This window comes from Culex quinquefasciatus, chromosome 3, assembly GCF_015732765.1.
Source record: "Culex quinquefasciatus strain JHB chromosome 3, VPISU_Cqui_1.0_pri_paternal, whole genome shotgun sequence".
Lineage (NCBI taxonomy): Eukaryota > Metazoa > Arthropoda > Insecta > Diptera > Culicidae > Culex > Culex quinquefasciatus.
Genome location: NC_051863.1, coordinates 121,101,108 through 121,126,610, shown reverse-complemented (window position 1 = coordinate 121,126,610; position 25,503 = coordinate 121,101,108). Strand labels below are relative to the sequence as shown.

Here is a 25,503-nt window from a genome sequence, read left to right as displayed (position 1 = left end):
GCACCTTTCTATCAACGAGTTCGTTAACTCCGAAAACAATCGTCAAAGTCGACTAACGCCCTCAAGAATTAACATTCACCCCTAGATCAACTAACTTTGCATAACTTGAGTACAACTAAAAAGAAACATATGCAGAATAGAACCAAGACGCAATGTCAAGTATCTTCAACCTCACCATTCAAAGCGGTTGTCGATGTAAAGCCAGACTCCGTACTGTTCAGCGCCATCTTCAAGCAGCGCTGCGACGGAATGACGGACGCTGAACTCTGATGGTATAAAAGCAGATCGAGCCTGATAGTGGGGTCGGTCATTTTTCGTGGGTCATTTGGTGAGCTTGCCCATTTTTGGGAGCCTGACGAGGGGTGTTATTTATTTCCCAACCAGCAAACCCCTTGTCACTGTTTCGGGCAGCCCCATAATGTGATATTGCCCGAAAAAAGGTTATCGTGTGCCAGTTAATCTGACGGCGAAACCCAACGGACATCGGTCGTTGTGAAGTTTTTTTTATATATATGTTTCGAAAGGCAAAATGCGTCTGTGTGAGAGAGTTTTTAAATATGTAAACGGAAACAACTCTTTCAAAAAGTAAACAACTAGTAGACGTCAGCGACGGCAAGGTCTACCAGATTCCATCAACTTGCAGGGACTGCAGCAACCTGCAGGCAAAAGGTCTACTACTTGTACTCTGTGGTATCACGAACTTCGTGTACACTGCACTGTGTACAAACACCCAGCCTTTTAATTGCAAAACCAACACAACTGAATTTTTGTTTTGTCTTTGTGAGGTGGGCTTCTAATTATTCATTTTCAAAAATAACAAACTCTTAAGAGCGAGTCCACGAGCAAAGCATACCCATCTCGCATCGACCTCACCAATCTGCCTGAAATTTTCAGGGGTTGTTTGTACATATAAAACTAGCATCTGGTCAAAATATGGGCACTCTAGGTCAATGGGAAGTGGGGCAAATCGGGACACAATTTTGAAGGTTAAAAACCGACAAAAATCTTAAAAAAGGCTATAACTTAGGCAAAATTCATTTTATTTTTAAAATTCAAAATGCATCTGAAAGGGCTTAAAAATGCAACAAAATGCAGGGTAGAGCATCCCAATTGGTCAAATCTAAAGGGAGTTATTGGCATTTTAGTGAAAAAATAGCATAATTTTCAAACTCAAATAAAAAAGTGTTCCATCCAGATATGAACTCGGTTCGACCTGCAGCTTGTAGGGGACATCTGGGACTACTATCTGAGCCTGAGAACGCTTTGGGTAAGGCAGTTTAACATATAAAATAGACCCTTTTACTTTTAGTGAATTTTTTGGTTGTAAATTTTTGCTCCGGGGACCCCTTAGATCCCATTTTCTGGTGATAATTTCATCATATTCGTGTTCCTGAGACAATTTTACAATAGAAACATGCATAATTTTTTTTAATTTTAATCCATTTTAGCCGTTTAAAAAATAAAAGTTAAAAAAAATCTTCGATTCACATTTATTGAAAATCAAGTTCGTTTCCAAGGATACTAGATGACACCAGAAAAAGCAGCTTCTTATTTTTTTTTTTTAACTTTCATTTTTTAAAGGGCTCAAATGGATCAAAATAAAAAATTTTATGTATGTTATAGCATGCATGTTATAGCCTTTTTAAGATTTTTGACGTTTTTGAACCTTTAAACTTTGTGTCCCGATTTGCCCCACTTCCCGTTGACCTAGAGTGCCCATATTTTGACCAGATGCTAGTTTTATATGTACAAACAACCCCTAAAAATTTCAGGCAGATTGGTGAGGTCCAAACTACGTCCCATACAAAGGGGTATGCCCTGTTCGTGGACTCGCTCTTAAATTATGAAGAGGGCTTATAGATAGGCGCAAAAAAAATACTCAAAATTATATAAGAATGCAAAAAAAAAAAAACAAGAAAAGTATTGTAATTTGAAATTTTTTACAGATATCGCATAGTAAACCGGAGAATTGAAAATATTTTGAGCTTCTGACAAACTAATCATATAATAAAGATAGTTTATTTGCATAGAGTCGTTCTAGTTGGCAATGTTCAACCCCGAAAATTTATGACTCATTTTTTCGATACTATTTCCCCGCCCAAAAGCTGTTTTAGTGTGCTGCTACAAATAGCTCGCTGCACAAACCTGTTCTTCCGCGAACCTGTTCTCCAAAAGCTACCTGGAGCAACACGGATGGCCAAAACAAGCCACCTTGCTTGCTTAATGATTTGTGGGATTTTTTTTTCCGGACGGAGTTTTTTTTTCGGGTGTCGTTATTTGGGCCTCTCTGGGTTTGGTGGCGGAAATTGCAGCGACCCAAAAAAGTGGGTTAATTGTCCCACGCGGAGAGATTGTGTATAATTTTGGGCGGTTTTTTGTTGGTTTATTTTTTCGTTGAACTCTTTAACAGGTTTAGAACGCTCTATGCTGCTCTGGTAGCACGGCTTCCAGAAATAAATTATGTCAAAAAATACAGTTCAATAACACCCCGTGGCCTCGTTACGTATTCCGCTCACTCGAATTTTCCCCCGAAATATTATTCACTCCCAAGTGCAATCTCAAAAAGCCAGTTACGGTCTGGTCTTTCCGAAAAGCAGCAACGAAAAAAAAACGCACTTCTGCTGCAAACAATCTCTGAATGTTAATCAGCACAGGGTCCAGTCCCAAAGGAATCGGCTTTCATCAGGAGAAGGGTTCCACACCAGATTCAGCCATGCAGCCAGTCAATATATAATGTGTCCGTTTTTATGACGGCCCAGACTGTCTGCTGCTGGCCGCAAACTAACTGGCAATTGGCCTAAATATCGCATATCTCGGCGACGGCGACGACGACGACGACGCAAAACCGCAAAACGCATCGAAATTGAACAGAAGAGGCGATAAAATGGGTGTGTAAAGTGAAATGCATCAGGACCGTGCAGTGGGTTACTTGAGAAAGTGCAACAAAAATCAAGAATTTTGTTGAAAATTATGATTTAAACTTTGAGGTAGTTGAAAAACATTAATAGTTCAAAAAAAACCCCTTAAATTTTTTTTGTATTGTTGGAAATTTAGTTCTATACTAAATGAGAAAATTAATGTTAAAACATTTTGGGATACGAAAAAATAAGTGGAAATAGCCAACCTCAACTTTGTCATTCAAGCTAAGCATTTCTCCCAAGATTGATTTTTTTAGATCGTCTTCTAGCCTTTGTTGGTTTAATTTTAAAATTGTGAGAATAGTTTACTGAAAAGATCGAAAGATTTCAAAAATGTTTAATTTTTTTGCATCCAAAATTATGATGCAAATTAATTGGAAATTTACAAGGTAGAAAATATCACAAAAAAATGAATTGCAAAAGCATCTCTTTTTATAAGAGATGCAAAAAAAAGTCGATAAAAGCATTGAAAAGTTGTTTTTAAATAAATCCAATCCAGAATTTTTCACTAAGATAGATTTACGAGTAACATTTAAGAAGTTCATTCTTCAAGGGATTTCAAAGCCAGATTTTGTGAAAAAGGCAAAAATAACTTCTAGGTGGATGTTACTTGAAAACGATGCAAAAAACAAAATCAATAAACATTTCATTGAATTTTAAATTTTAATGAAACATTGCAATTCCAGTCCTCTAAGGCTGGTACAACTTCAAAATTTTAGTTGGAATTTAAGTGCAATCAGCTAAAATCAATTTAAAATGCATTTCCTTGCATCTAGAATCATTTTCAGCAAGTTTGGGTTAGTTAAAAAATCTTAAGAATGTTTGAAAATTGACGAAGGTACTGTAAAGTTTTTTTTTATAATTATTTTGATTTCGTCAAATCTTACATTTTTAGAAAACTTAAGATTGCAAAACAATCTAGTGTAAAATGCATTTCCTTACACTTTTTTCATCGATATGTTGAAAATATGGCTAATTATTTCGATTTTTATATTTTTTTTTGCCCCAGTTTTGAAGAAAGATAATTTTTGGTCAGATTTTGGGTTTAAATGATAATTTTACATGGAAACCCAAAATATGACCAAAATCGATTTTTGACACCTTGCCTCAATTCTGAGGGCAGATTCAGCGGGCAAATTACATATTTAGACAATTTCCGAATTTCGTTAGGGTGGTCCCATATGGGTTTCCCTTAAAAATTATTATTTTTCAAATAAAGATATCTCGAGTTTAAAAAAAAACACCGTTTGTAGGGCTGGATATCCTCTTTCAAATGCAATTTGGCGCTTAAAATTCGGCCAGCGCCTTTTCAAGATTTTTATGTTTTAAATTTGCATCTTTTTTACCTTAAAATGGCTGTAACTTTCGACCCTTAAGTCCAAATTGACTTGTCAAAAAATAAAAATGTTAGATTTTTAGAGCTCTAAAAGTGCCTCGAATATAACTTTTTGTTAAAATTTAACCCTGAATTGTCACGTTCAAAAAACTGATTTTGAATGTTTTCTCAGAAGCTTTCTAAAAATTTGGTCGTAGAAGGCGTATAAAAACGAAGGCGTTGTAAAAGAAGAAACAAGTTTAGCTAAAATATTTCAGGAATCGACAAAATTATTAAATTTATTCCTCAAATATTTTATTAAACACTCGTTTCTTCTTTTACAACCACTAGATCATTTTGTACATTTTTGGGCCCTTCTAGACAATTATAGAGCTTGTCAAAATGAACATTTTCATTGCTCATTTTCAAATTGCGATTAAAAGAGTTAAACAAAAAAAAAAACTTCCAAGATACTTTCAGCCAATATACTCTAGAATGTGTACTTTCAGATGCTTTTAAGAGCGAGCTCAAACTCCACCACCATTTCAAGTTATTCACATTTCAAAATGGCGTCTTTTTCGTCGTATTTAAAACCGATAGTGGGAATCCAGACAATTTTACATAAAAGTCTCCATATTGACCATTATCCTATGTCCAATCATTGTAAAGATACAGCGGTTTTAAAAATAAAAATGTTGAAAAAATATGTTTTTTGTGGTTTTGGCAATTTCTATATGACAGACTTGATTTTTCAGTCTCGTAAATATTTTTACCGGAAAACTCGTCTAATTTCCTATAAGTTTGCTTTTGATATGGAGACTTTTATGTAAAACTGTCTGGAGAATCGATTTACACTAACCGTTTTTGAAAATTTTGACGTTTAGACCAATTTTCAAAAAAACAGTTTTAGTAAATGATTTCTGTATTTTTTTAGGAGAGACATACCATCCTGCCTTTTTCGTGAGTCTTTTTGTCACATTTTAGGCTATATTCTCAAAAATTTTGAACGAAAAAAAATCGTGACATCACCTTAAAATTTCACTTTGTATCTTAAAAATTGAACAATCTCATAAAACTGGCGTGTATTTTGCTTTCAGTGTATTTTTTTCAGAAAGTCCGTCCAATTCCCTACAAGTTTGTCTTTGACCACTTTTTGATACGATGCAACGGCCTCGAGATACAGAAATATTTAAATTACAAAATACAAAAATATTGAAATAAGGGCGTACCTTCTCAAATGTCATTTTTGAGTACAATTGGCTCCATATACACAAAAATGGCTTATATAGGCCTAGGATAACATGTCTAAAAAGTTTCATTGAAATCGGAGAGGGTTGGGTACAAACGTACCAGAAAAAATCCTGATTTGAGCTGGAATTGCTCTATAGAGAAATTAAAAATGTAAAATTGAATTTTGAAAACATTGAGAAAAAACTGCTAAAATATAAAACTGAAAACACTGCTTTGTTAATTAATCTTTAAAAATGTATGTAAAAAAATTAACTTAATTTTTAACAGATTTTTGGTTTTGTTTTAAATTAAATTTTAAAGTGACAAATTGGTCATTCAAATTTAGTACAAGTCACATTAATTGCAGAACTTGTACAGATTCATCTCATTAGGAGGGAAAAAAACCTTGGCGATACGAATTTAATTGGAACTTGAGCATAAGCTTGTACTGCCCGGTCTGCCTCGATGAAGACCTTGGACGTTAACGAAACAAAGTGCCTTCGTTTGCTTGGTCCAATCCCGAAGGTTCAGCCCGCCAGAGCGCTGGGAAATGGACGCAGAAATAATGTCTGACCAAAACCCGGAGTGGAACGACCCCGCCGAGAAGGGAGTGAAATATGGAAGCCATGTCGGGTGGGTCGGGAAACGAATGGTTCGCTGTCGAAATCGTTTTCTTGAATTCTTGAAAAATGATTGAAATTTTGAAGACTTTGGTACAAAATAAAATGAAATTCGAAAAAAAACTGTCCTCCTCTAAAATCATCAACCACTTGAACGAATATTCTCTCAAATCCCTCAACAAACACACCAGCGGCCTCGTATTTCACTTAAAAATTTCGCAAACCCATGTTCTGGGTTCGTTTACACCACATCTTCGTCCTCACCCCACCCCATCCCCTGGCGAAATACTTCAAGTGAGTTTGAATTATGCAAGTATAATTCATGTTGCTAAAAAGCTAATTTATTATATCGACCGGCGGAGGCCGGGGCCAATATTTTGGCACTCTAATTGGAAAACCAAGCGGATCGTCGTCGTCTTCACGGCGAGTGAAGAAAATGTTTACTTTCCACAGGCGAAGCTTTAAATTTATAAATATTTGCTGCGTTTAGGCCGTGTGCGACGTCTGCTGGGGACGATTCAGCTGTTTGAAACGAAAATATTTTGCACGTCGATTAGTTTATAAATACGCACTTGTTGTTCGCAAAATTTTCTGTAATTTTAGATCTTTGACGACCGCACAAATCTATGACAATTTTATGGCAGATCCATAGTAGAAAAAATGGGGTTTTTGGTTCTAAATACAAGCTTATCTTGAAAAAGTGTAAAAAAATTGAAGGTTTGGCAACTCTGTTCAAAGTTAAGAGTACTTAATTGAAATTGTATTACCTGTCAGGGATTCTTTAATAAGAGAAAATTATCAAGCAATTCAAAGTCGGATGCAGTTAATTTGAATGTAGAATAAAAATCATACCAGATTACTGCACACTTTAATATGTCTTGAAATTTGAGGATCTGGCAACCCTGCCATGAGATAAAGCTCTATTATTAGTTTTTAGTTCGGATTTTGATGTATTTGGTGAAGATGACATCTAGAGACCCTAGTACGTTAACCTTCCTGGGATCTTAAGAAAAACTTACGTTTAAGGTCTTAAGGGGTCTATATGACCCCGGAATTGAAAATGCTGGCAAAAATCTATTTTGCAACCGATTTTCGTTCTATTGGCTGCAAATGAAAGGTATGGATGTCTAGAAAGGCACCTATGCTACGAGGATCTGATGTGGCCACTTTGGTCCCAGGGAATCGGTTTCAAAGGAACAAACTTTCCGGCAAACCTGTTTTCATAGGTTTTGTTAGATTTAGGTATGGATTAATGCAAAATAAACTGTATTTAATCTCTAAAAATAAAATTCATACTCTCCGGAACAGATTCAATGCCATTTGGAACAGATCTGGCCACTCCGGAACCGGTTTCGGATACCCTGGAAGTGGTCAGATTGCTATTTTTGTAAAAGCGTATCGTGCGACATATCAAACTTCATGAAATTGCAAGCCATGCACACTGGAATCAGTAAAAAGCCAATTGGACCATATCTGGCCACTCCGGAACCGGTTCCGGATACCCTGGAAGAGGCCAAACTGCTATTTTGGTGAAAGCCTTTCGTGCGGCATATCAAACTTCATGGAATTTCAAGCCATGCACTCTGGAACCAGTAAACAACCGATTGGACCATATTTGACCACTCCGGAACCGGTTCCGGATACCCTGGAAGATGCAAAATTGCTATTTTGGTAAAAGCGTTTCGTGCGGCATATCAATCTTCATGGAATTTCAAGCCATGCACTCTGGAACCAGTAAATAAAACCGATTGGACCATATCTGACCACTCCGGAACCGGTTGTTAGTGCTCTTGACACGGCCAAATGGCCTTTTGATTTATTTATTTCGGGAATCTGAAAAATCCCATTGGACCATATCTGGCCACTCAATTGACCCATTTGGACCATATCTAGCCACTCCGCTTTACACATCGAATTTTGCGTAAATATTATTTGAGCATGAGCATGAGCATGGTTGACTGCCAATGAGCTGCTACTCCGTTATTGACAGATCAGCTGAAGTTAAACAATGAATCAAAAATGATCAGTGGGAGCCAACCATCCGTTCACTGTTTAACCTCTGAAGATCTCTACTTTATTAGTCAATACCGGCGCCCTCCCAAGAAGCCTGCAGTTCAACGAAAGGGAGGAATGTTAGTCCGATAGTTAAAGTTGCAGACTCATCAAGCACATAGTTTTTCGCTATATACTTGTTGATACCGCTTGAGACCGTTGAATCCACAGCATCTCCTTCAAGCATCACGTGATTATTTTTTTTTTTTTGGTTAGTAGGATAAGGTATTGGCTTTTCGATGCCTCCCGAGCTACGACGCTATGGGGAGGACTTTCATAACAGACCCGTCGGCGAGCCTTCCGAGCAACGATGCTATGGGAAGGTCTTTCTGGTTAACACACAAAATCACTCACACACAGTTATTTTGATCCACTATTAACTCGACGATCCAAATTGTCAGTGCGTCTTTCGATCATTATATAGAAATGGCTTTTTCACCGCAAAAAAAACTAAAACCTCATTCGAAAAATTTAAACACAATCCACCCGACGCCGTGCCTTCCGATCAACGATGATATAGGAAGGGCTTTGATAATCACAAAAAAATCACTTTTCACTCCGAACATTTTTTACGACCACGCGCTCCACCTTTGTCAATTATGCACTGATGACGCTGCATTTTCAGAGGGTAATTTTCTCCTCGCAGCACACAATACACGACAAAACTGTGAAACAAAAGGCACACACAAAAAAAATCATTTTTCACTCCGAATTTTTTTACGACCACGCGCTCCCTTGGTCAATTATGCACTGATGACGCTGCATTTTCAGAGGGCAATCTTCTCCACAATACACGACAAAAATGAGAAACAAAAGGCACACACAAAAAAAATCACTTTTCACTCCGAATATTTTTTACGACCACGCGCTCCCTTTGTCAATTATGCACTCCGCACTAATGATGCCATTATTTAATTATAATAACCAATCACCCCATGCACACAAACAGCGACACAAAAGAAATGAAAATGAGCATGCAAAAACAGGACAGCGCGTCCCCGTGGTCAGCGTACTAATCACGAATTTTGCGTAAATATTATTTTGGGCAAAATTGGAAAAATACCTTGGAACTAACTTGGTCAACCCACTGATCGCAACTCGGCAAAAGATTCCAAGATCGATGTTTGCTGCCGAAATTGTCAAGACGGCGAAACATTCCTCTGACGACACGCTACCAGGACCATCCGGAACAAGTTGTCCTCAAACGGATAACGACTGCCCAGAATCTTCCGAAACAAGTCCACTTCCTGCAGATATCCGCCGGAAACGCAGACGTTGTCTATTTTGCACTAATTCGGACAGCAAGCATAACACCAAATGCAGCAAATGCGAATCATACATCTGCAAAAAGCACAGCTTGATTATTTGCCCGAATTGCGAAGCATAGGTCGACGCATATTTATTTTTGATTTGTCTCGGTACAAAGTGAAATCATAACTAAGCTAAACTAACACGGTATGAACTGATCTTTTTTTTTTTAATCAAATACGAGGTGGGAAACTGAATTCAATAAATCCACTAATATTGTCAAACAAAAAATTCTTTGAAAATATATCCGAAAACGATGACTAATATGCCGCCGGTAGGCTTCTACACAAATGGCCAATTGACCATTTCTAGGGTACCCAAAACAGGTTCCGAAGTGGTCAGATATGGTACAATTGGCTTTTGACTGGTTCCAGAGTGCATGGCTTGAAATTCCATGAAGTTTGATATGCCGCACGAAAGGCTTTTACCAAAATAGCAGTTTGGCCTCTTCCAGGGTATCCGGAACCGGTTCCGGAGTGGTCAAATATGGTCCAATCGGTTGTTTACTGGTTTCAGAGTGCATGGCTTGAAATTCCATGAAGATTGATATGCCGCACGAAAGGCTTTCACCAAATTAGCAGTTTGGCCTCTTCCAGGGTATCCGGAACCGGTTCCGGAGTGGTCAAATATGGTCCAATCGGTTATTTACTGGTTCCAGAGTGCATGGCTTGAAATTCCATGAAGTTTGATATGCCGCACGAAAGGCTTTTACCAAAATAGCAGTTTGGCCTCTTCCAGGGTATCCGGAACCGGTTCCGGAGTGGTCAAATATGGTCCAATCGGTTGTTTACTGGTTTCAGAGTGCATGGCTTGAAATTCCATGAAGATTGATATGCCGCACGAAAGGCTTTCACCAAATTAGCAGTTTGGCCTCTTCCAGGGTATCCGGAACCGGTTCCGGAGTGGTCAAATATGGTCCAATCGGTTATTTACTGGTTCCAGAGTGCATGGCTTGAAATTCCATGAAGTTCCGGAGAGTATGACTTTTATTTTTAGTGATTAAATATAGTTAATTTTGCATTAATCCATACCTAAATCTAACAAAACCCATGAAAACATGTTTGCCGGAAAGTTTGTTCCTTTGAAACCGATTCCTTGGGACCAAAGTGGCCACATCGGATCCTCGTAGCATAGGTGCCTTTCTAGACATCCATACCTTTCATTTGCGGCCAATAGAACGAAAATCGGTTGCAAAATGGATTTTTGCCAGCATTATTTATTCCGGGGTCATATAGACCCCTTAAGACCTTTAACGTAAGTTTTTTTGTAGCGCCCTTTCTAGGTGGCGCTGGAGGTTGCTTCCGGTTTTAAAATGTTTATTTTACAAAGTTAGGAAAAGTCAGAAAGTTTCAAGTCTGTAAGTTAGAATGAATAAAAGAAACAGCACATTTTATAAGCCGTCTGGGTCATATAGACCCTAAGACCTTAGGAGGGTTAAATAAGAAGAATAATTAAAAAAATAACTTATTGCCATATGCGAACACTGCCAAAATGTATCGCTTTATTTTTGAATAAAAATTCTTATACTTTTTTGAAGATTGCAACTAAACATTTAATCCCTCTAAAAGACATATAACTTATTTTAAATCTAAAGTTTGAACAAATTAAATATAAATATTTGCACATCACTGCCAGTCACTCAACGACTAGCGCGGCTTCCACGGATCTTGCGAGTGGTTAAATTTGGGCCACACCCGCCAGGACGTCAGCCAGACCTGATGCATTACCGGCGGAATGTTTGCGTCCCCCATCTGTTTTCATGTAGGAACTTTAACGGCTTTGCGTCACTACTGGTAACCTGTTGATGCCGGTGAATTTTCGAAAGGCTTCGAAATAGAAGATTGAAAAAGTTTTTAATTAAAAAAAATCCCTTGAAAATTTTAAGAAACAAACAGAAAAAAATCCTATGTTAACATCGCATGCAAAAGCATGCACATCACCTTCGTAAAGAAAAGACACTTAATATTACAATATTACATTTTTTGAAAACACAAAAAAAACTGCAACCATTTCGTTCGAGTAGGTTTTCCATACTGATGGGTTACATAGTTCAGAGTGTAATATTGCATACAGTTTCATCCAATAATGCAAAATATATTTTACACCTAGCCGCAGCTGATTTATTACTTCACTTGCTGTGCAGATAAGTAACAATTTATTTTAGGGAAAAGGACCCATTTTTAGCCTGCTGAGCCATATTTTAATCATTTTTTCGATTTTCAAGCACACAGTTTTAAATGTAAAAAAAGGTGGCAAGGTTAAAATTAGAAACTGTAAGTTTACGTCTTTTATGTGAGCAATTCTCTACCAAAACCGGAAATGGATTTTATTTGTATTTTTTTATTTGGCTCAAACTTTGTGGGAGCCTTCCCTATGACCAAATAAGCTATTTTGTGTGATTGGTTCATCCATACAAGTCTCCATACAATATTGGCTGCTGCCCATACAAAAATGGTATGTAAATATTCAAACAGCTGTAACTTTTGAGTGAATTTTCTGATCAATTTGGTGTGTTCGGCAAAGTTGTAGGTATTGTTGAGGATTTTTGAGAAAAAAATAGGTACGCGGAAAAAAATGCAGATTTTTTAATCAACTTTTTTTTTTTACTAAAACTCAATTTCCAAAAATACGTATTTTTTTTATTTTCGAGATTTTTTGATATATTTTAGGGGACAAAAATCCGCAACTTTTGAGCCATAGAGAAACATGGTCAAAAAATCTGCCGCCGAGTCATGATTTTTTTAAAAAAAAATAGTGATTTTTGGAAAGAATCGAAGTTTTATGCAAAAACAAATTTGACATTATTTTTTAATGCAAAATTGAATTTGCAATCGAAAAGTACTTCACAGATTTTTTGATAAAGGGCTCCGTTTTCAAGATATAGCCACCGAAAGTTTGATTTTAGCGAAATATTTGCAGTTTTTAAATTTTTAAAAATAGTGTCCATGAGTGACCGTTTCTGAAAATGTTTTTTTTTTTTAAGTTCAGAAAATTTGCTATAAAACTGTCTAAGAGACATTGGAGATTGGACCTCGGGTTGCTGAGATAGAGCCGCTTTAAGAAAAAGAAACACGAAATTTGAAGTTGAAGTTTTCTTAATCTCACCAAAACAACCCACCATTTTCAAATGACCGTATCTCAGCAAATAATGGTCCGATTATCAATGTTAATACATGAAACATTCGTGAAATTTTCCGATCCTTTCGAAAAAAATATTTTGAAAATTTTTAAATCAAGACTAACATTTTAAAAGGGCCAAACATTGAATATTACGCCCACTTAAAATGCTAGTCTTGATTTAAAAAAAACTAAAAAAAAATTTTCGAAAAGATCGCAAAATTTCACGAATTTTTCATGAATTAAAATTGAAAATCGGACCATTATTTGCTGAGATACGGTCATCATAAAATGGTGGATTGTTTTGGTGAGATTAAGAAAACTTCAATTTTCGTGTTTCTTTTTCTTAAAGCGGTTCTATCTCAGCAACCCGAGGTCCAATCTCCAATGTCTCTTAGACAATTTTATAGCAAATTTTCTGAACTTTTCAAAAAAAAATATTTTTAAAAATGGTCACTCATGGTCACTATTTTTAAAAATTGAAAAACTGCAAATATTTCACTAAAATCAAACTTTCGGTGGCTATATCTTGAAAACGGAGCCCTTTATCAAAAAATCTGTGAAGTACTTTTCGATTGCAAATTCAATTTTGCATTAAAAAGTAATGTCTAATTTGTTTTTGCATAAAACTTCGATTTTTTCCAATAATCACTATTTTTTCAAAAATTCATAACTCGGCGGCAGATTTTTTGACCATGTTTCTCTATGGCTCAAAAGTTGCGGATTTTTGTCCCCTAAAACATATCAAAAAATCTCGAAAATCAAAAAATGCGTATTTTGGGAAATTGAGTTTTAGTGAAAAAAAAGTTAATAAAAAAATCTGCAATTTTTTTTTCCGTGTACATATTTTTTTCTCAAAAGTCCTCAACAATACCTGCAACTTTTCTGAAGACACCAAATTGATCAGAAAATTCACTCAAAAGTTATAGCTGTTTGAATATTTACATACCATTTTTGTATGGACAGCAGCCAAAATTGTATGGAGACTTGTATGGGTGAACCAATGACGCAAAATAGCTTATTTGGTCATGGGGAAGGCCCCCACAAAGTTTAAGTCAAATAAAAAAATACAAAAAATAAAAATGGTTGAAATCGGCTCATGTAATTTTACCTAAAATTATGTGTGAAATAATATTTTACCTAACATAAATAAGTGTTTGATGTTAAATTACATTTCTTTTCTGGCTACTCAGATAAATCCAGGAAAAATGTAAAGTTTTTAAATTTTTTTACATATAAATTTAGGTAAAGTAAAATAACATCAAACTAAATGTAAATTTACAACTTCAAATGTTCAACTTGCCGTTACTTTTCCAATTGTTTATCAAATTAATATTAAAAAACAACAACAAGAAATTGCTTGCTAAGAAGGTTGCGGCTGCCAGAGATAAATGATTTAACAACAACATAAATGTAAATTTACTCGACACTGAAAAGATGAATTACATGTAAATTCAGTTGATTTAAACTTGAGATTCGACGGAAACGGTTAAATCACACGTAAAATCATGTTTTTACGTACAGTATGTAAAAATAGTATTTACACCCCTTGGGCACTATGCACATTTTGTGATGAAACATGTAAAAAATTTAAAGTTTGACAGGAACCTAGTACTACGTTTTGTTCAGAAACTCATGCCAAACATTTTGCTACAAAAAGCTCATGAAAAGATGATTTCTATAAAAAGTTATATAACAAATACTATTACGAAAATAAAAAAGGTGCAAAAAAAGTATGTACACCTTTCGAAAAATTAACATAAATAATGTTATTTGTTGACAAATCACCATAAATCCAGTCTCCCAACTCCTAATAGGCACCCTTGACTGATTAAAAAAATAATTTGGATTGAATATAAAGTTTACTAACTACTTAGTATAAAAGTTTATATAACTCTGGAAATTCCATATAAAACATATCTAAACTTAATTTTGCAAACTTTTAATTCAACTAATTGTCAATATATTACCATAGAATTGCTAAATAAACATTTTGGAGTGGGTATAACACCGTTTTGGGGGTCTTTGTATCGATAGAATAGATTTTTCGTTGGAATTTTGTACCAACCCGGAATTACGTCGTAGGAAAATCCGCCGGCATCTGAACCGGTCCACAATTCACAAGTCAACCTATGTGGAATCGGAAAGGGCATAAAATTTCCGATCTTTTGATACCCATACATCCAGGTTTTCTTAAAAACCTACGTTTTTAAATACCTGGGCAAAAAGTAAGTTTGATCCACGAGAACAAAAATTACGAAATTCCATACATTTTTGGCAGGTTGCTCAAACGAAACCATAACAACGTTTTTGCTTAGGTATTTAAAAACGTGGGTTTTATAGAAAACCTGGATGTATGGGTATCAAAAGATCGGAAATTTTATGCCCTTTCTGATGCCACATAGATTGACTTGTGAATTGTGGACCGGTTCAGATGCCGGTGGATTTTCCGACGACGTAATTCCGGGTTGGTACAAAATTCCAACGAAAAATCTATTCTATCGATACAAAGACCCCCAAAACGGTGTTATACCCACTCCCAAATGTTTATTTAGCAATTCTATGGTAATATATTGACATTAAGTTGAAATAAAAGTTTGCAAAATTAAGTTTAGATATGTTTTATATAGAATTTCCAGAGTTATATAAACTTTTATGCTAAGTAGTTAGTAAACTTTATATTCAATCCAAATTATTTTTTTAATCAGTCAAGGATGCCTATTTGGAGTTGGGAGACTGGATTTATGGTGATTTGTCAACAAATAACATTATTTATGTTAATTTTTCGAAAGGTGTACATACTTTTTGCACCTTTTATTTTCGTAATAGTATTTGTTATATAACTTTTATAGAAATCATCTTTTCATGAGCTTTTGTAGCAAAATGTTTGGCATGAGTTTCTGAACAAAACGTAGTACTAGGTTTCTGTCAAACTTTAAATTTTTTACATGTTTCATCACAAAATGTGCATAGTGCCCAAGGGGTGTAAATACTTTATTTACATACTGTATAATTTGTTGCAAATTCACATCAAATTGCATTTGAATTTAAATATATAATGATGTGCAAAAGAGTTACATAATAAATTATGAAACATTCGGAAATATTTTTTTCTCTTTAAATTTAAAAGGGAAAATTTGTATGGTGTAATATTATCATTTCTGTGACGAAGGTGATGTAGGATTTTTGAAAATAAATTTACACATTTTTAAATGTGAAATTACAATTTCTTTTCATTCCCGTGTGTATTATTTCCATTTTTTTATTCTTACAATATCCCTAACAAAAGCCGTTATTTGAGCTAAATCTAATTCTCTCAACACTTTACTCTGCCAAATCCCCTCGAATTCTTTATATTTTATGAACTCACAACGTATGTGCGAAAAAAAAAATCCCAAAATTCACTTTGGTGAGGGGGGTGTCAAAATACTACGAAGGTAATTCCGTTCGTGTGTGTGTGTGTGTGTGTGTGTGTGTGTGTGTGTGTGGAAGTCAAGGGGTGACGGAAAAATTATTGACTCTTGCCGGTGGGAAAACGAGAAAATATTTTCCTCTTTGGTGGACGGCCACTAGGTTGGGGGATCTAGAATTATGACGTTCAAGCCGGTGGCAAGAATGAGTGGATTTTGTTTGCAAGCAGTAGAATGATTTGAAATGTTTTGATTTTATTTTTTGGTTTGCTAGATCCACGTAAATTGAATAATATTTATCCATAAAAATTTTTAACCATCCAAAATTAATCTTAAAAAAAATATGTAAAACGCAAAAATAACTAAATGAAAAAAAGCAACATAATGGTGACAAAGTCCATTCCCAGAGAAACATAACTCAAAAGAACCGGAGATTTGTCCTTCCAAAATGACACCAGACGACACCCAGCGACGACGAGGACTCCGACAGAGTGTGTAATTCAATTGGATTCCCGCCGTGCGCCACGTCGCGTCCGTCGGGTCCAATTCCGTTGCGTAACAACAAACAGCCCGGGTTTGAAGGTCACCGGACTGACAACCACTGCTGTCATCCGAGAAAAAAGCAACTCGGGGACCGGGATTTTCCAACAAAAGCAACCAACCGTCAAAGACGAAGGTCGAATTTGGACGAAATATTTGCTTTGTCAAGCGGGCGAAAAAGAAATTGGATTGTGTTTATATTTTTGGAACGATACAAAAAAAATAGACGGACATTGACACGTTATTTGAATAAAGTTAGTGTACGCTGATAACGGTCCGGGGAGCAACGAACTCCAACGAGTCCTTAAATCTTTACTTGGAATGTTTCTTTATTCTAGGGAAAGTCATTCAGGTGATTAGCCATCCGTTACCAGAAATCAGGGTCACAAAGTTTGAACCACCTGGACACCTTACCTCATACTGCGCGGACAGCGAGTACAGAACCTCGTGCTGCACCAGCTGGTAGTCCCCGTCGGCGCCGCTGCTCGAGCGCTTGCTCGAGGTCTGCTGCGTGTTGGCATGGCCCCCGGTTGCGACCTTCGAGTGTGCCGCCGTCTTGGAACCGTTGGATGGGGCGCCCATAGCCCCCGCTACGACGACGACGACGCCGCCGCTGTCCTTGGCGCTATTGTTGATACTATTGTTGTTGTTGTTTCTATTGTGGTTGGCAACACTGCCACCGCTGCTGCTAGTGCTGATGGTGTTGTTGTTTTTGTTGCAGTTGCTGTTGTTGTTTCTGTGAGTCGTGGTCGTTACCACAACTGTAGCACTCTCGACGCAACCACAGTCGCACTCAGCTGAAACAAATAGGGAGAAGAGAATAAAAAACAAGTTAGGTCAAAGTTTCAGAGCGTTGCGGTTTTGAGCTGGCACGAAATTGGCACAGAGTTCTCGATTTCTACATGTCGCGGAGTACGTCCCGGAATCCTAGAAATGTCACCCCACATTGTACCAGCAGCCAGCCCCGGGATGGTTTCATAATTTTCGCGGAATTATTTTGCTCCCGACGGCACATCCTCATTACACAGAAAAAAATCAATTCTCGAAACCGTGAAGTCAGTTCACGATTATGAGAACCACGAAGGAATATATTCACGTTTATGGTGCAAATGCACCATACTCATGAATAAATTCCTTCGTGGATCTCACATTCGTGAACTTAATTCACGATTACGTGAATTCATTTTTTTCTGTGTAGTGCAGCAGCGAGCGGGGAGGTGAAAAAAGGTTAAAGTTCACAGTTCAGTTGTTCGCAATCAAAGCGAGTTTTCCCACCCCTCGGGGAATGTCCGGGAAACGTGTGATGTAACCTTGATGGGATGGTTGGGTTTTCCCAACAGGTTGCGTAAATTGTGACGAAGGGGAAAAGGTTTCAATGATTTTCCATGTATTATAGATACAGGAATATCATATTTCAGCACCAGGAATTTGATTGAAATCAAACAAACAGTTATTCGGAAATGTAATGTTGAAGCTTGTTTTAATTGTATAACTTTAATTAGATTTAATGTGCATATCTATCCTCATTTACATCTGTTTTTAATGCTAAAAAATAGAAGAGATCGTCAATCATCATTTTTGTGACAGTTGACTGAACTAGCCTTTGGTTTTCGTGACGTCCGTGTAACACTCTGCTCTCGCTCACACACATCCGAACGAATGAGCACAAGTCAAAGTCACTCACACAGTCATTTGTCACTCTTCACCTCTTTCAATCGCGAAGAGTTTGAATTTTACCAACATTTCAATCACTCGGCCAATGACCGCATTCAAATGATTGCCATCACCACACATTACCCACACAAGCAAGAAAGAGATAGGAAAAGAGAGAAAGAGGTTGAGCATGTGTCGTAGTTAGCTGTTTGGAGTATTGAGCTCGGCATTCCCTCGGGTCAACTTCGTGTGTATCAACGTGTGACCGGCGCTGTCAGTGAACATTCAACGATGATGATGGCTGACGACTGCCGAGCGCTTTGAAATAACAGCGGTTTCTGTCAGTGACCAGTACAATCCTTTTTCACTCATTGTTTAAAATGGACGTCGGTTTTGTGATTAAGGACAAACATTACATTACATTCGGAGAGAGACTGGGAAACTGTTGTGTGAGTTGTCGGAGAAGTCGTTTGTTATTTGTTTTGTCAAGTTTTTTCTTGGAAAAGATGACCCATAATTTTAAGTGAAGTGTATTTTATTAAAAAAATATTTTTTTTGTCAGGCCATATTTTTAATTTATTAAAATCTAATGTATATATGAAGAGAGGTAAATAAACAGAGCAACAAAGTCAAAAACATTCTTTTATTTTATTTTTATTTGAATCAAATAAAACTGATTCAAATATTTTTACAATTTTTTGTCAGCCACAAATAAATTGGCAAAACTAGTATTAAAAAAAATCAAAATTCAAATTAAAATTCAAGTACAATCATTTTAAATCAATTTCATATTGATTCCCCTGAGTTTAAAACTATGTTTAGCATGTTTGTGTTTGTATTAAATCTTCTGAATTTCAATGAAATTTCAATGTACAGTACCACAATTTTTTTTTCATCAGAGGTTTTTTTTGCCAAATCTCACGTTTTTGAAAACTGATGAATGCTTATCAACTGTACGAGTGTATAATGCATTTTACAACATTGTTTTATTAATGTTGAAATTTTGGCTTGTAATTCCAATGATTCGACCTCAGCCAGAGTCTTGGATTTCCAAAAAGTTGTCCACGTGGTTTATGGATGGTCCCATAACAAACAACATTCTTGGAAGCATTGAAATGCAATTTGTTGATCTGCACAAAAAGATACAGTGAAACTTCTTTTTACGCGGTGCGCTACGTTTTTCTAAATTGTCGTTTCTCTGGAACGTCGCAACATTTTCGTAGGTTTTGTTCAGATCTACAAAAAGCTTTTTGAAGCTTGCAAAACTATTTTATGGTTTTAGAGAAATCAACAAAATAAAAAGCGTAACGCCACCGCGTTAATAGAGGTTTCACTGTAAAGTGTCTTTAAACGAATTTAAAAAGGTTGCATCGCTTCTGAGAAACGACGAAATACAAAGCATACCTTCAAAATTTTCTCTGTAAAAGAATTAAAAAATATTTTTTGATAAATAAATCATAACAACATTTTTGGAATCATTAAAAAGGAATTTGCTATTCGAGTACCGATCTAAAAATTGCTGAGAAAATCTTATCAGTTTTGTTTCCACAAAAATAGACGAAATAAAATAAACGTAACGCCATCGCATAAAAGTCTAATTTTGTCAGTGCAGTAACATAGTATTTTTTTACCTTTTTAGATTCCAAAAACGTTTTTTATTGAAGATAAATCGACTAAACAAAAAAAACTAACGCCTCAGCCTAAATTAGATTTTTCTGTACTTCATTCCATGAACCAGAGAAAATTCATTTTTTTCTGAAAGTTTTACAAATTCATTTAAACAGTTTAATAAATATTGCGTTGTTACGGAGATTTAAACAACCGTAAATGGTTGGACTTCAATTAAAAAAATATAAATTAAAGTCGCATTTTATACAGCCGTTACGCTTTTTATGAGGTCCACTTCACAAAAAAAACAGAGAAGTATTTTAACATTCTTTTGCAAGCAATTTGTATAGCTGTACAAGATGTATAAATTGCTTCAAAAAGATTGCAAAAATGTTACGTCCTTCCCGAGAAATCGACGAAATACAATGCGTAACACCTGAGCGTAATCGGGGGTTTTAGTGTACAGAGAAACCTCTTGCTAGGCGGTGGCGTTACGCTTTTTATTTCGTTGATATCTTTAAAACCATAAAATATGTTTGCAAGCTTCAAAAAACGTTTTGTAGATTTGAACAAAACTTAACGCACCGCGTAAAAAGAGGTTTCACTGTATCTCCTTTTTAAAATTTACATTTACAAATTTACATGTAAAAAATCACAAAATTTCATATTACAGAAAATTTATTGAATCCACTAAAAGATGATTTTCAATCCCTCCGAAAAGTTTCATGAAGATATTTCATGATTAAACCGAGTAAGTTTAAGCATAAAATTTTGCCATGCGCAAAGCAGACTGTTAAACTTTCTGACCGTTTTTCTCAAAACACCGAGTTGATTTACGGGTGCCACGATATCTCGAGATGGGATGGACCAAATAAGCTGAAATTTGAGGTGAAAACTCTCAAGACATAACCCGTGTACATGACGAAGCCCGATTTTCAAAAACTGACTGATTCTTTATAGGAAAAACTTTTTATGTTTTTTTAAAATACACTTTTTGAAAATCGGCCTTCGTCATGCACACGGGACCGGCTTCACGAAAATTTTGAGCCTTTTAGGTCAAAGCAGTGTTGAGTTATCGCGGCAACCGTTTTTTTTTTTTTTTTTGAAACTGCTATCTTAAAATCGCTATATCTCGGCAATGATACAACCAAATGTTCTCAAATTAGTTTTGGTCATAGATGAAAATGTATATTTTAATACCCTGAAAACAAATTTAAAAATGTTTAAATGTCTGCTTATCTTACGCTCTGACATTTTTGCCGATTTACATGTAAGTAACCCCTTAAATCAACAATATTTTTCTAATATCATTGAGAAATTTGTCGAACGTTTTGCTATGAAGAGATGAAAACAAATATTTAGCTTTTTAGAGAACTCGAGAAATATATAAAGTAGCATCTGCACGTAAAATATGATAATTGTTAACACTTGGACAACAAATAATGACTATGTTAAACAAGGTAAAAATAGACAAATAAAATATTCTCCACCTCAATGCAAGCTTTATTCAAGAAAGAACCCATTTCCCAAATCCATCGCCTTCTGGCCCATAAACTTTGCCGCATCACATCACATCTCGCAACATATCTCATTACCATCTATGATTGAGTACGCAGCCTGGCGCGGTGGATTTGCCCCGTGAGTACCTCCAAAATTTCCCAAGCGACACCACCAAGTTACACGTTCTTGCTTGTTTGGTGGATTCCGTGAAAAACGTGGAAACACCGCGGCCTGGTATTTGACGTGTATTTTCGTGTCTACCGGCAGTAATTTTCCTAGACGGGGAGAAAACATCCACGGACAGTACCAGAGAGAGAGAGGGAGAGGGAAGAGAGATAGTAATCAACCCGCAAATAAACCAACCGACGCAATAAACGCCCAGAAAAAACGGAAAGAAGCGTTTTGGGAAATACCGGCACCGTGAGGTTGGGTGGCTTTGTTCCAGGAAAGGGTGATTTATAGGCGTTTCAGAGAAAAATATTCACACGTTGGGAAGGAATCAAGGGTTGTGACATTTTTCTTAAAACGGCTACACAGTAAAAAAATACGTCGATGCGTTACGTTTTGTAATATGGCGATTTCACTGGAATGACACAACGTTTTGCAATATTTTTGAATATATTTGTACGTTGCGTGCAGATCTTAAAAACACTTCATGAAGCGTGCAAAAATATTTATTGGTTTAAGAGAAATCGACAAACAAAAAGCGTAACGCCTTCGCGAAAAAGAAGTTTCTCTGTATCTCTTGAGCAAGACAATGGTTTTGAATCCTTTTTTTAAGCCATTTGTTCATCGTGTGCCAATCTACAAATTGCACTCATAAGATTAAAAAAATACTGCATTGTTTTAGTGATACAGAGAAACCTCTTTTTACGCGATGCGTTACGTTTTTCTTATTTGTCGCAACATTTTTGCAATCTTTCAAAAGCAATTTATAGGTGTTGTTCAGATCTACAAAACGCTTTTTAAAGCTTGCAAAAATATTGTATGGTTTTAGAGAAATCGACGAAATAAAAAACGTAACGCCTGATTGTATTATCGGCAATTATTGTCTAATTAAAAGATCTCCGGCACAGTTCTCGATTGGGAACTAGTTTTTTTCATTCATAAAAAAATCATGATAAGCATTCAAACTAACTTCCACTTACAATACCGACCCAAAACAAAGTTTCAACCCAAAAAAGAATGTTTTCCGTTTGTCTGACGCGACAGTGTCGTCGTGTGCGTCGGTGCGTCGCCCAAAACAAAGGAAAATTACCAAAATGAAATATTCCGAACGCAACCCAAACTTTTCCCGGGAAACCATCGACGTGGCCCTAATCGTGGCGAAGCCACTAAAAATAAGCACAGAACTTCTTGTACACCGCGCGTCACGTCACAGAACCTTGGAACAGAACGGAAAGTTTCCTCCAAAAACGTGGCCTCCGATTCCCCAAGGTCGGTTAGCGGAGAACACACTCCCCACTTTTGCGTCGTAGAAGAGCCGGCGTAATTCGTTATATTATCATCTCGCAAAGTGAGGTTAGAACAGCTCGACTTCTCGCAAATCAAAATCACGGTGAATCCGTACAGAGTACACAAGGCCACGAAGAAATTATCACACTAATTACGACGGTAATGGGGCTGCTGCTGCGGCATTCGTCGTCGTCGTCACGCACACCAATCTTGTGCCGGATGAATGACAATCCAAGAAAGAAGAGACGTTACGGGACATGGTTGTTTGTTTTTCGAGGTCTCCCCGTTCGAAAACGGTGCGCGCGCCCTTAATGAGTAATGTCGCTGCTGCTGGTGTTACACTTCAAGTGGCTTGACGAACTCGTTTGTGTGGGAAAGACGCAGCCAAGTTCACTTCTGGTGGATTATTTACTAATTAGCAGGGCTTTCCATGCGAAGTAGTTCTGAGAAACGAAATTATTTCAGATGGAATGAATTTCTATTCATGCTATCGTTGGTACATTATAATGATTCGCGTTTTTTGGTCATTTAGATAATAATTCTTCATTTGCACAACAGCTTTGTTACGCGCAAACGTTACGCTTTGTCTTTTGCCTGATTCATTACAGTGTAACCTCTTTTTTATACGGAGGTGTTACGCTTTTTATTTTGTCGATTTCTCTTAAACCGTGCAATATTTTTTCAAGCTCTATGAAGCTTTTTGTAGATCTGAACAAAACCTACAAAATGCTTATAAAAGATTGCATAAATGTTGCGTCATTCCAGAGGAATCGACAAATTAGTAAAACGTAACGCATCGCGTAAAAATATGTTTCTCTGTAGAAATGAACTATTTTGACACGAAGACGTTACGCTTATGATTTCGTCGATTTCTCTGAATCTAAAAAGATTGCAAAAGAAAACGTTGTTCCAGAAAAATCGACAAATTATAAATCGTAACGCCTCAGTGTAAAAGAGACTCAAAACAACATTACAAAATTTGTAAATTTTAACGATGAAAAAAAAAACATTGAAAAACATTGCAATAATATTGGAGGATTCCACTTCATCATCCCGGCACGAGAATCGAACCCACGACCTCTGGATTGGAAACCCAGCACGCCGCTAGTCGAAACCCATCCCCTACCGGTCAGTATTCCCAGTGAGCATATTTACTCTTTTAAGGGATCTGACTTTGCCGAGCCAGACAGGAATCGAACCTATCACCTTCCGCTTACAAGGTGAAACCCGTAACCTCACGGCCACGGAAGCTCGGCAAAATTTTTGTTTGTTTTCGCCGAAAAGCAAAACGTATCGCGTAAACGTAAACGTAATTGTCTGTGAAACCATCAATCACATATAAATACAGAGAAATCTCTTTTTACGCGGTGCGTTACGTTTTTCTAATTTGTCGATTTCTCTGGAACGACGCAACATTTTTGCAATCTTTTAAATGCAAATTGTAGGTTTTTTTCAGATCTACAAAAAGCTTTTTGAAGCATAAGCATAAGCATAAGCATAGGTGCCCACCCGCAGTTGCTACTCCGTTATTGACCAGGACCTCCAGAAGTTACATCCACGAGCCGTGGAAGATGAGTGGGTGCTATCTTTCCTCGCTTCGCAACTTCTCAAAGGCCCCTATCATGCTGATCAATACCGGCGCCGGCCACGACCAGTGGTAGAGTCACGGGGAAGTGGATGGGAATGTTAGTCCGATACTTGAGTGATAGAGACCGCCCAATCGACTGCTTCTCCGACAAAGTATCACATGAGTTTTGAGGGGGTTAGTAGATGGGTATGAGGTCAGGATTCACGAGTGGCAGTGATGTGACCATGAGCATTTTGTTTATCGGTTGAAAATTTTAAATCTTAGGCAGCCGGCTGCGGAAAGATAAATAATTGATTATTTAGAAAGTTTTTTTAATCGAACGCGTGCCAACCGAGCAGTAGTGCTATGGGCTGGACTTATCGGTATATTTTTACTGTTTGTACAATTTAGATAACGCGAACAAATTTCAAAAATAGTAAATAAAAGACGCTTTACTCTTCATGAAATCGATAGTTTGATGAGTTAATACTAAAACTGCCAGTTGGAATAAATTATTACGATCAATGAATATAAACGAAAAGAAAACAGGACACTATTAGAAATTAAAACAATAACTTAAACGAACTAAACCGGCGGCGTGCCTTCCAATCAACGATGATAAAAGAAGGACTTATGAAAAATAAAAAAAAACAACTTTTCAATCGCGCGACTCTTTTCCAACTCAATATAGTATTAATTCGACCACGATTCTCCAGAAATTCTTCGTCGGCGTGCCTTCCGATCCTCGATGATATAGAAAGGACTTAATCCAGCAATACGACTTGCTTGTTTTAAAAAAAGAATTCGGATCGTTTCTATCGAACGCGCGAACTAAAAAAAATCCAAAAACTATATAAACACAAATAATTTAAAAACTCAAAACGACTAAGAAACATGCAGCGCGTGGCTTCACTGCCCGTAACCGACTAAACCTTATCTAGAAAGGCAACAAAAATCAAGCGCGACGTCCGTGATGTTAACCGGCAGAGAGCACAGAACTAAATATTTCCCTCCACCACACCACCGCATGCAAACAAACACTGCCACTGAATTGATGATGGAATATTTTACATGATCATCCCTCCACCACAACACCTCATGCAAACAAACACGTTACAACGAGAAAAGAATTATGCGACTGTGCGGTCTCTTCTCTGTCAATGAACCCGGTAACGCGACACAATATTCAACAATATTACACAAAGTGTAT

General features: G+C 36.7%; 1 protein-coding gene across 1 annotated transcript in view; it reads right to left on the bottom strand.

Moving 5' to 3' along the window:
• LOC6037174 (homeodomain-interacting protein kinase 2) overlaps positions 1 to 25,503 on the bottom strand; it is a 195,795-nt gene that overhangs the window by 51,797 nt on the left and 118,495 nt on the right. Inside the window, 1 exon segment of the mRNA XM_038260061.1 lies at positions 16,925 to 17,307. Coding sequence (XP_038115989.1) covers positions 16,925 to 17,307 — 383 coding nt within the window.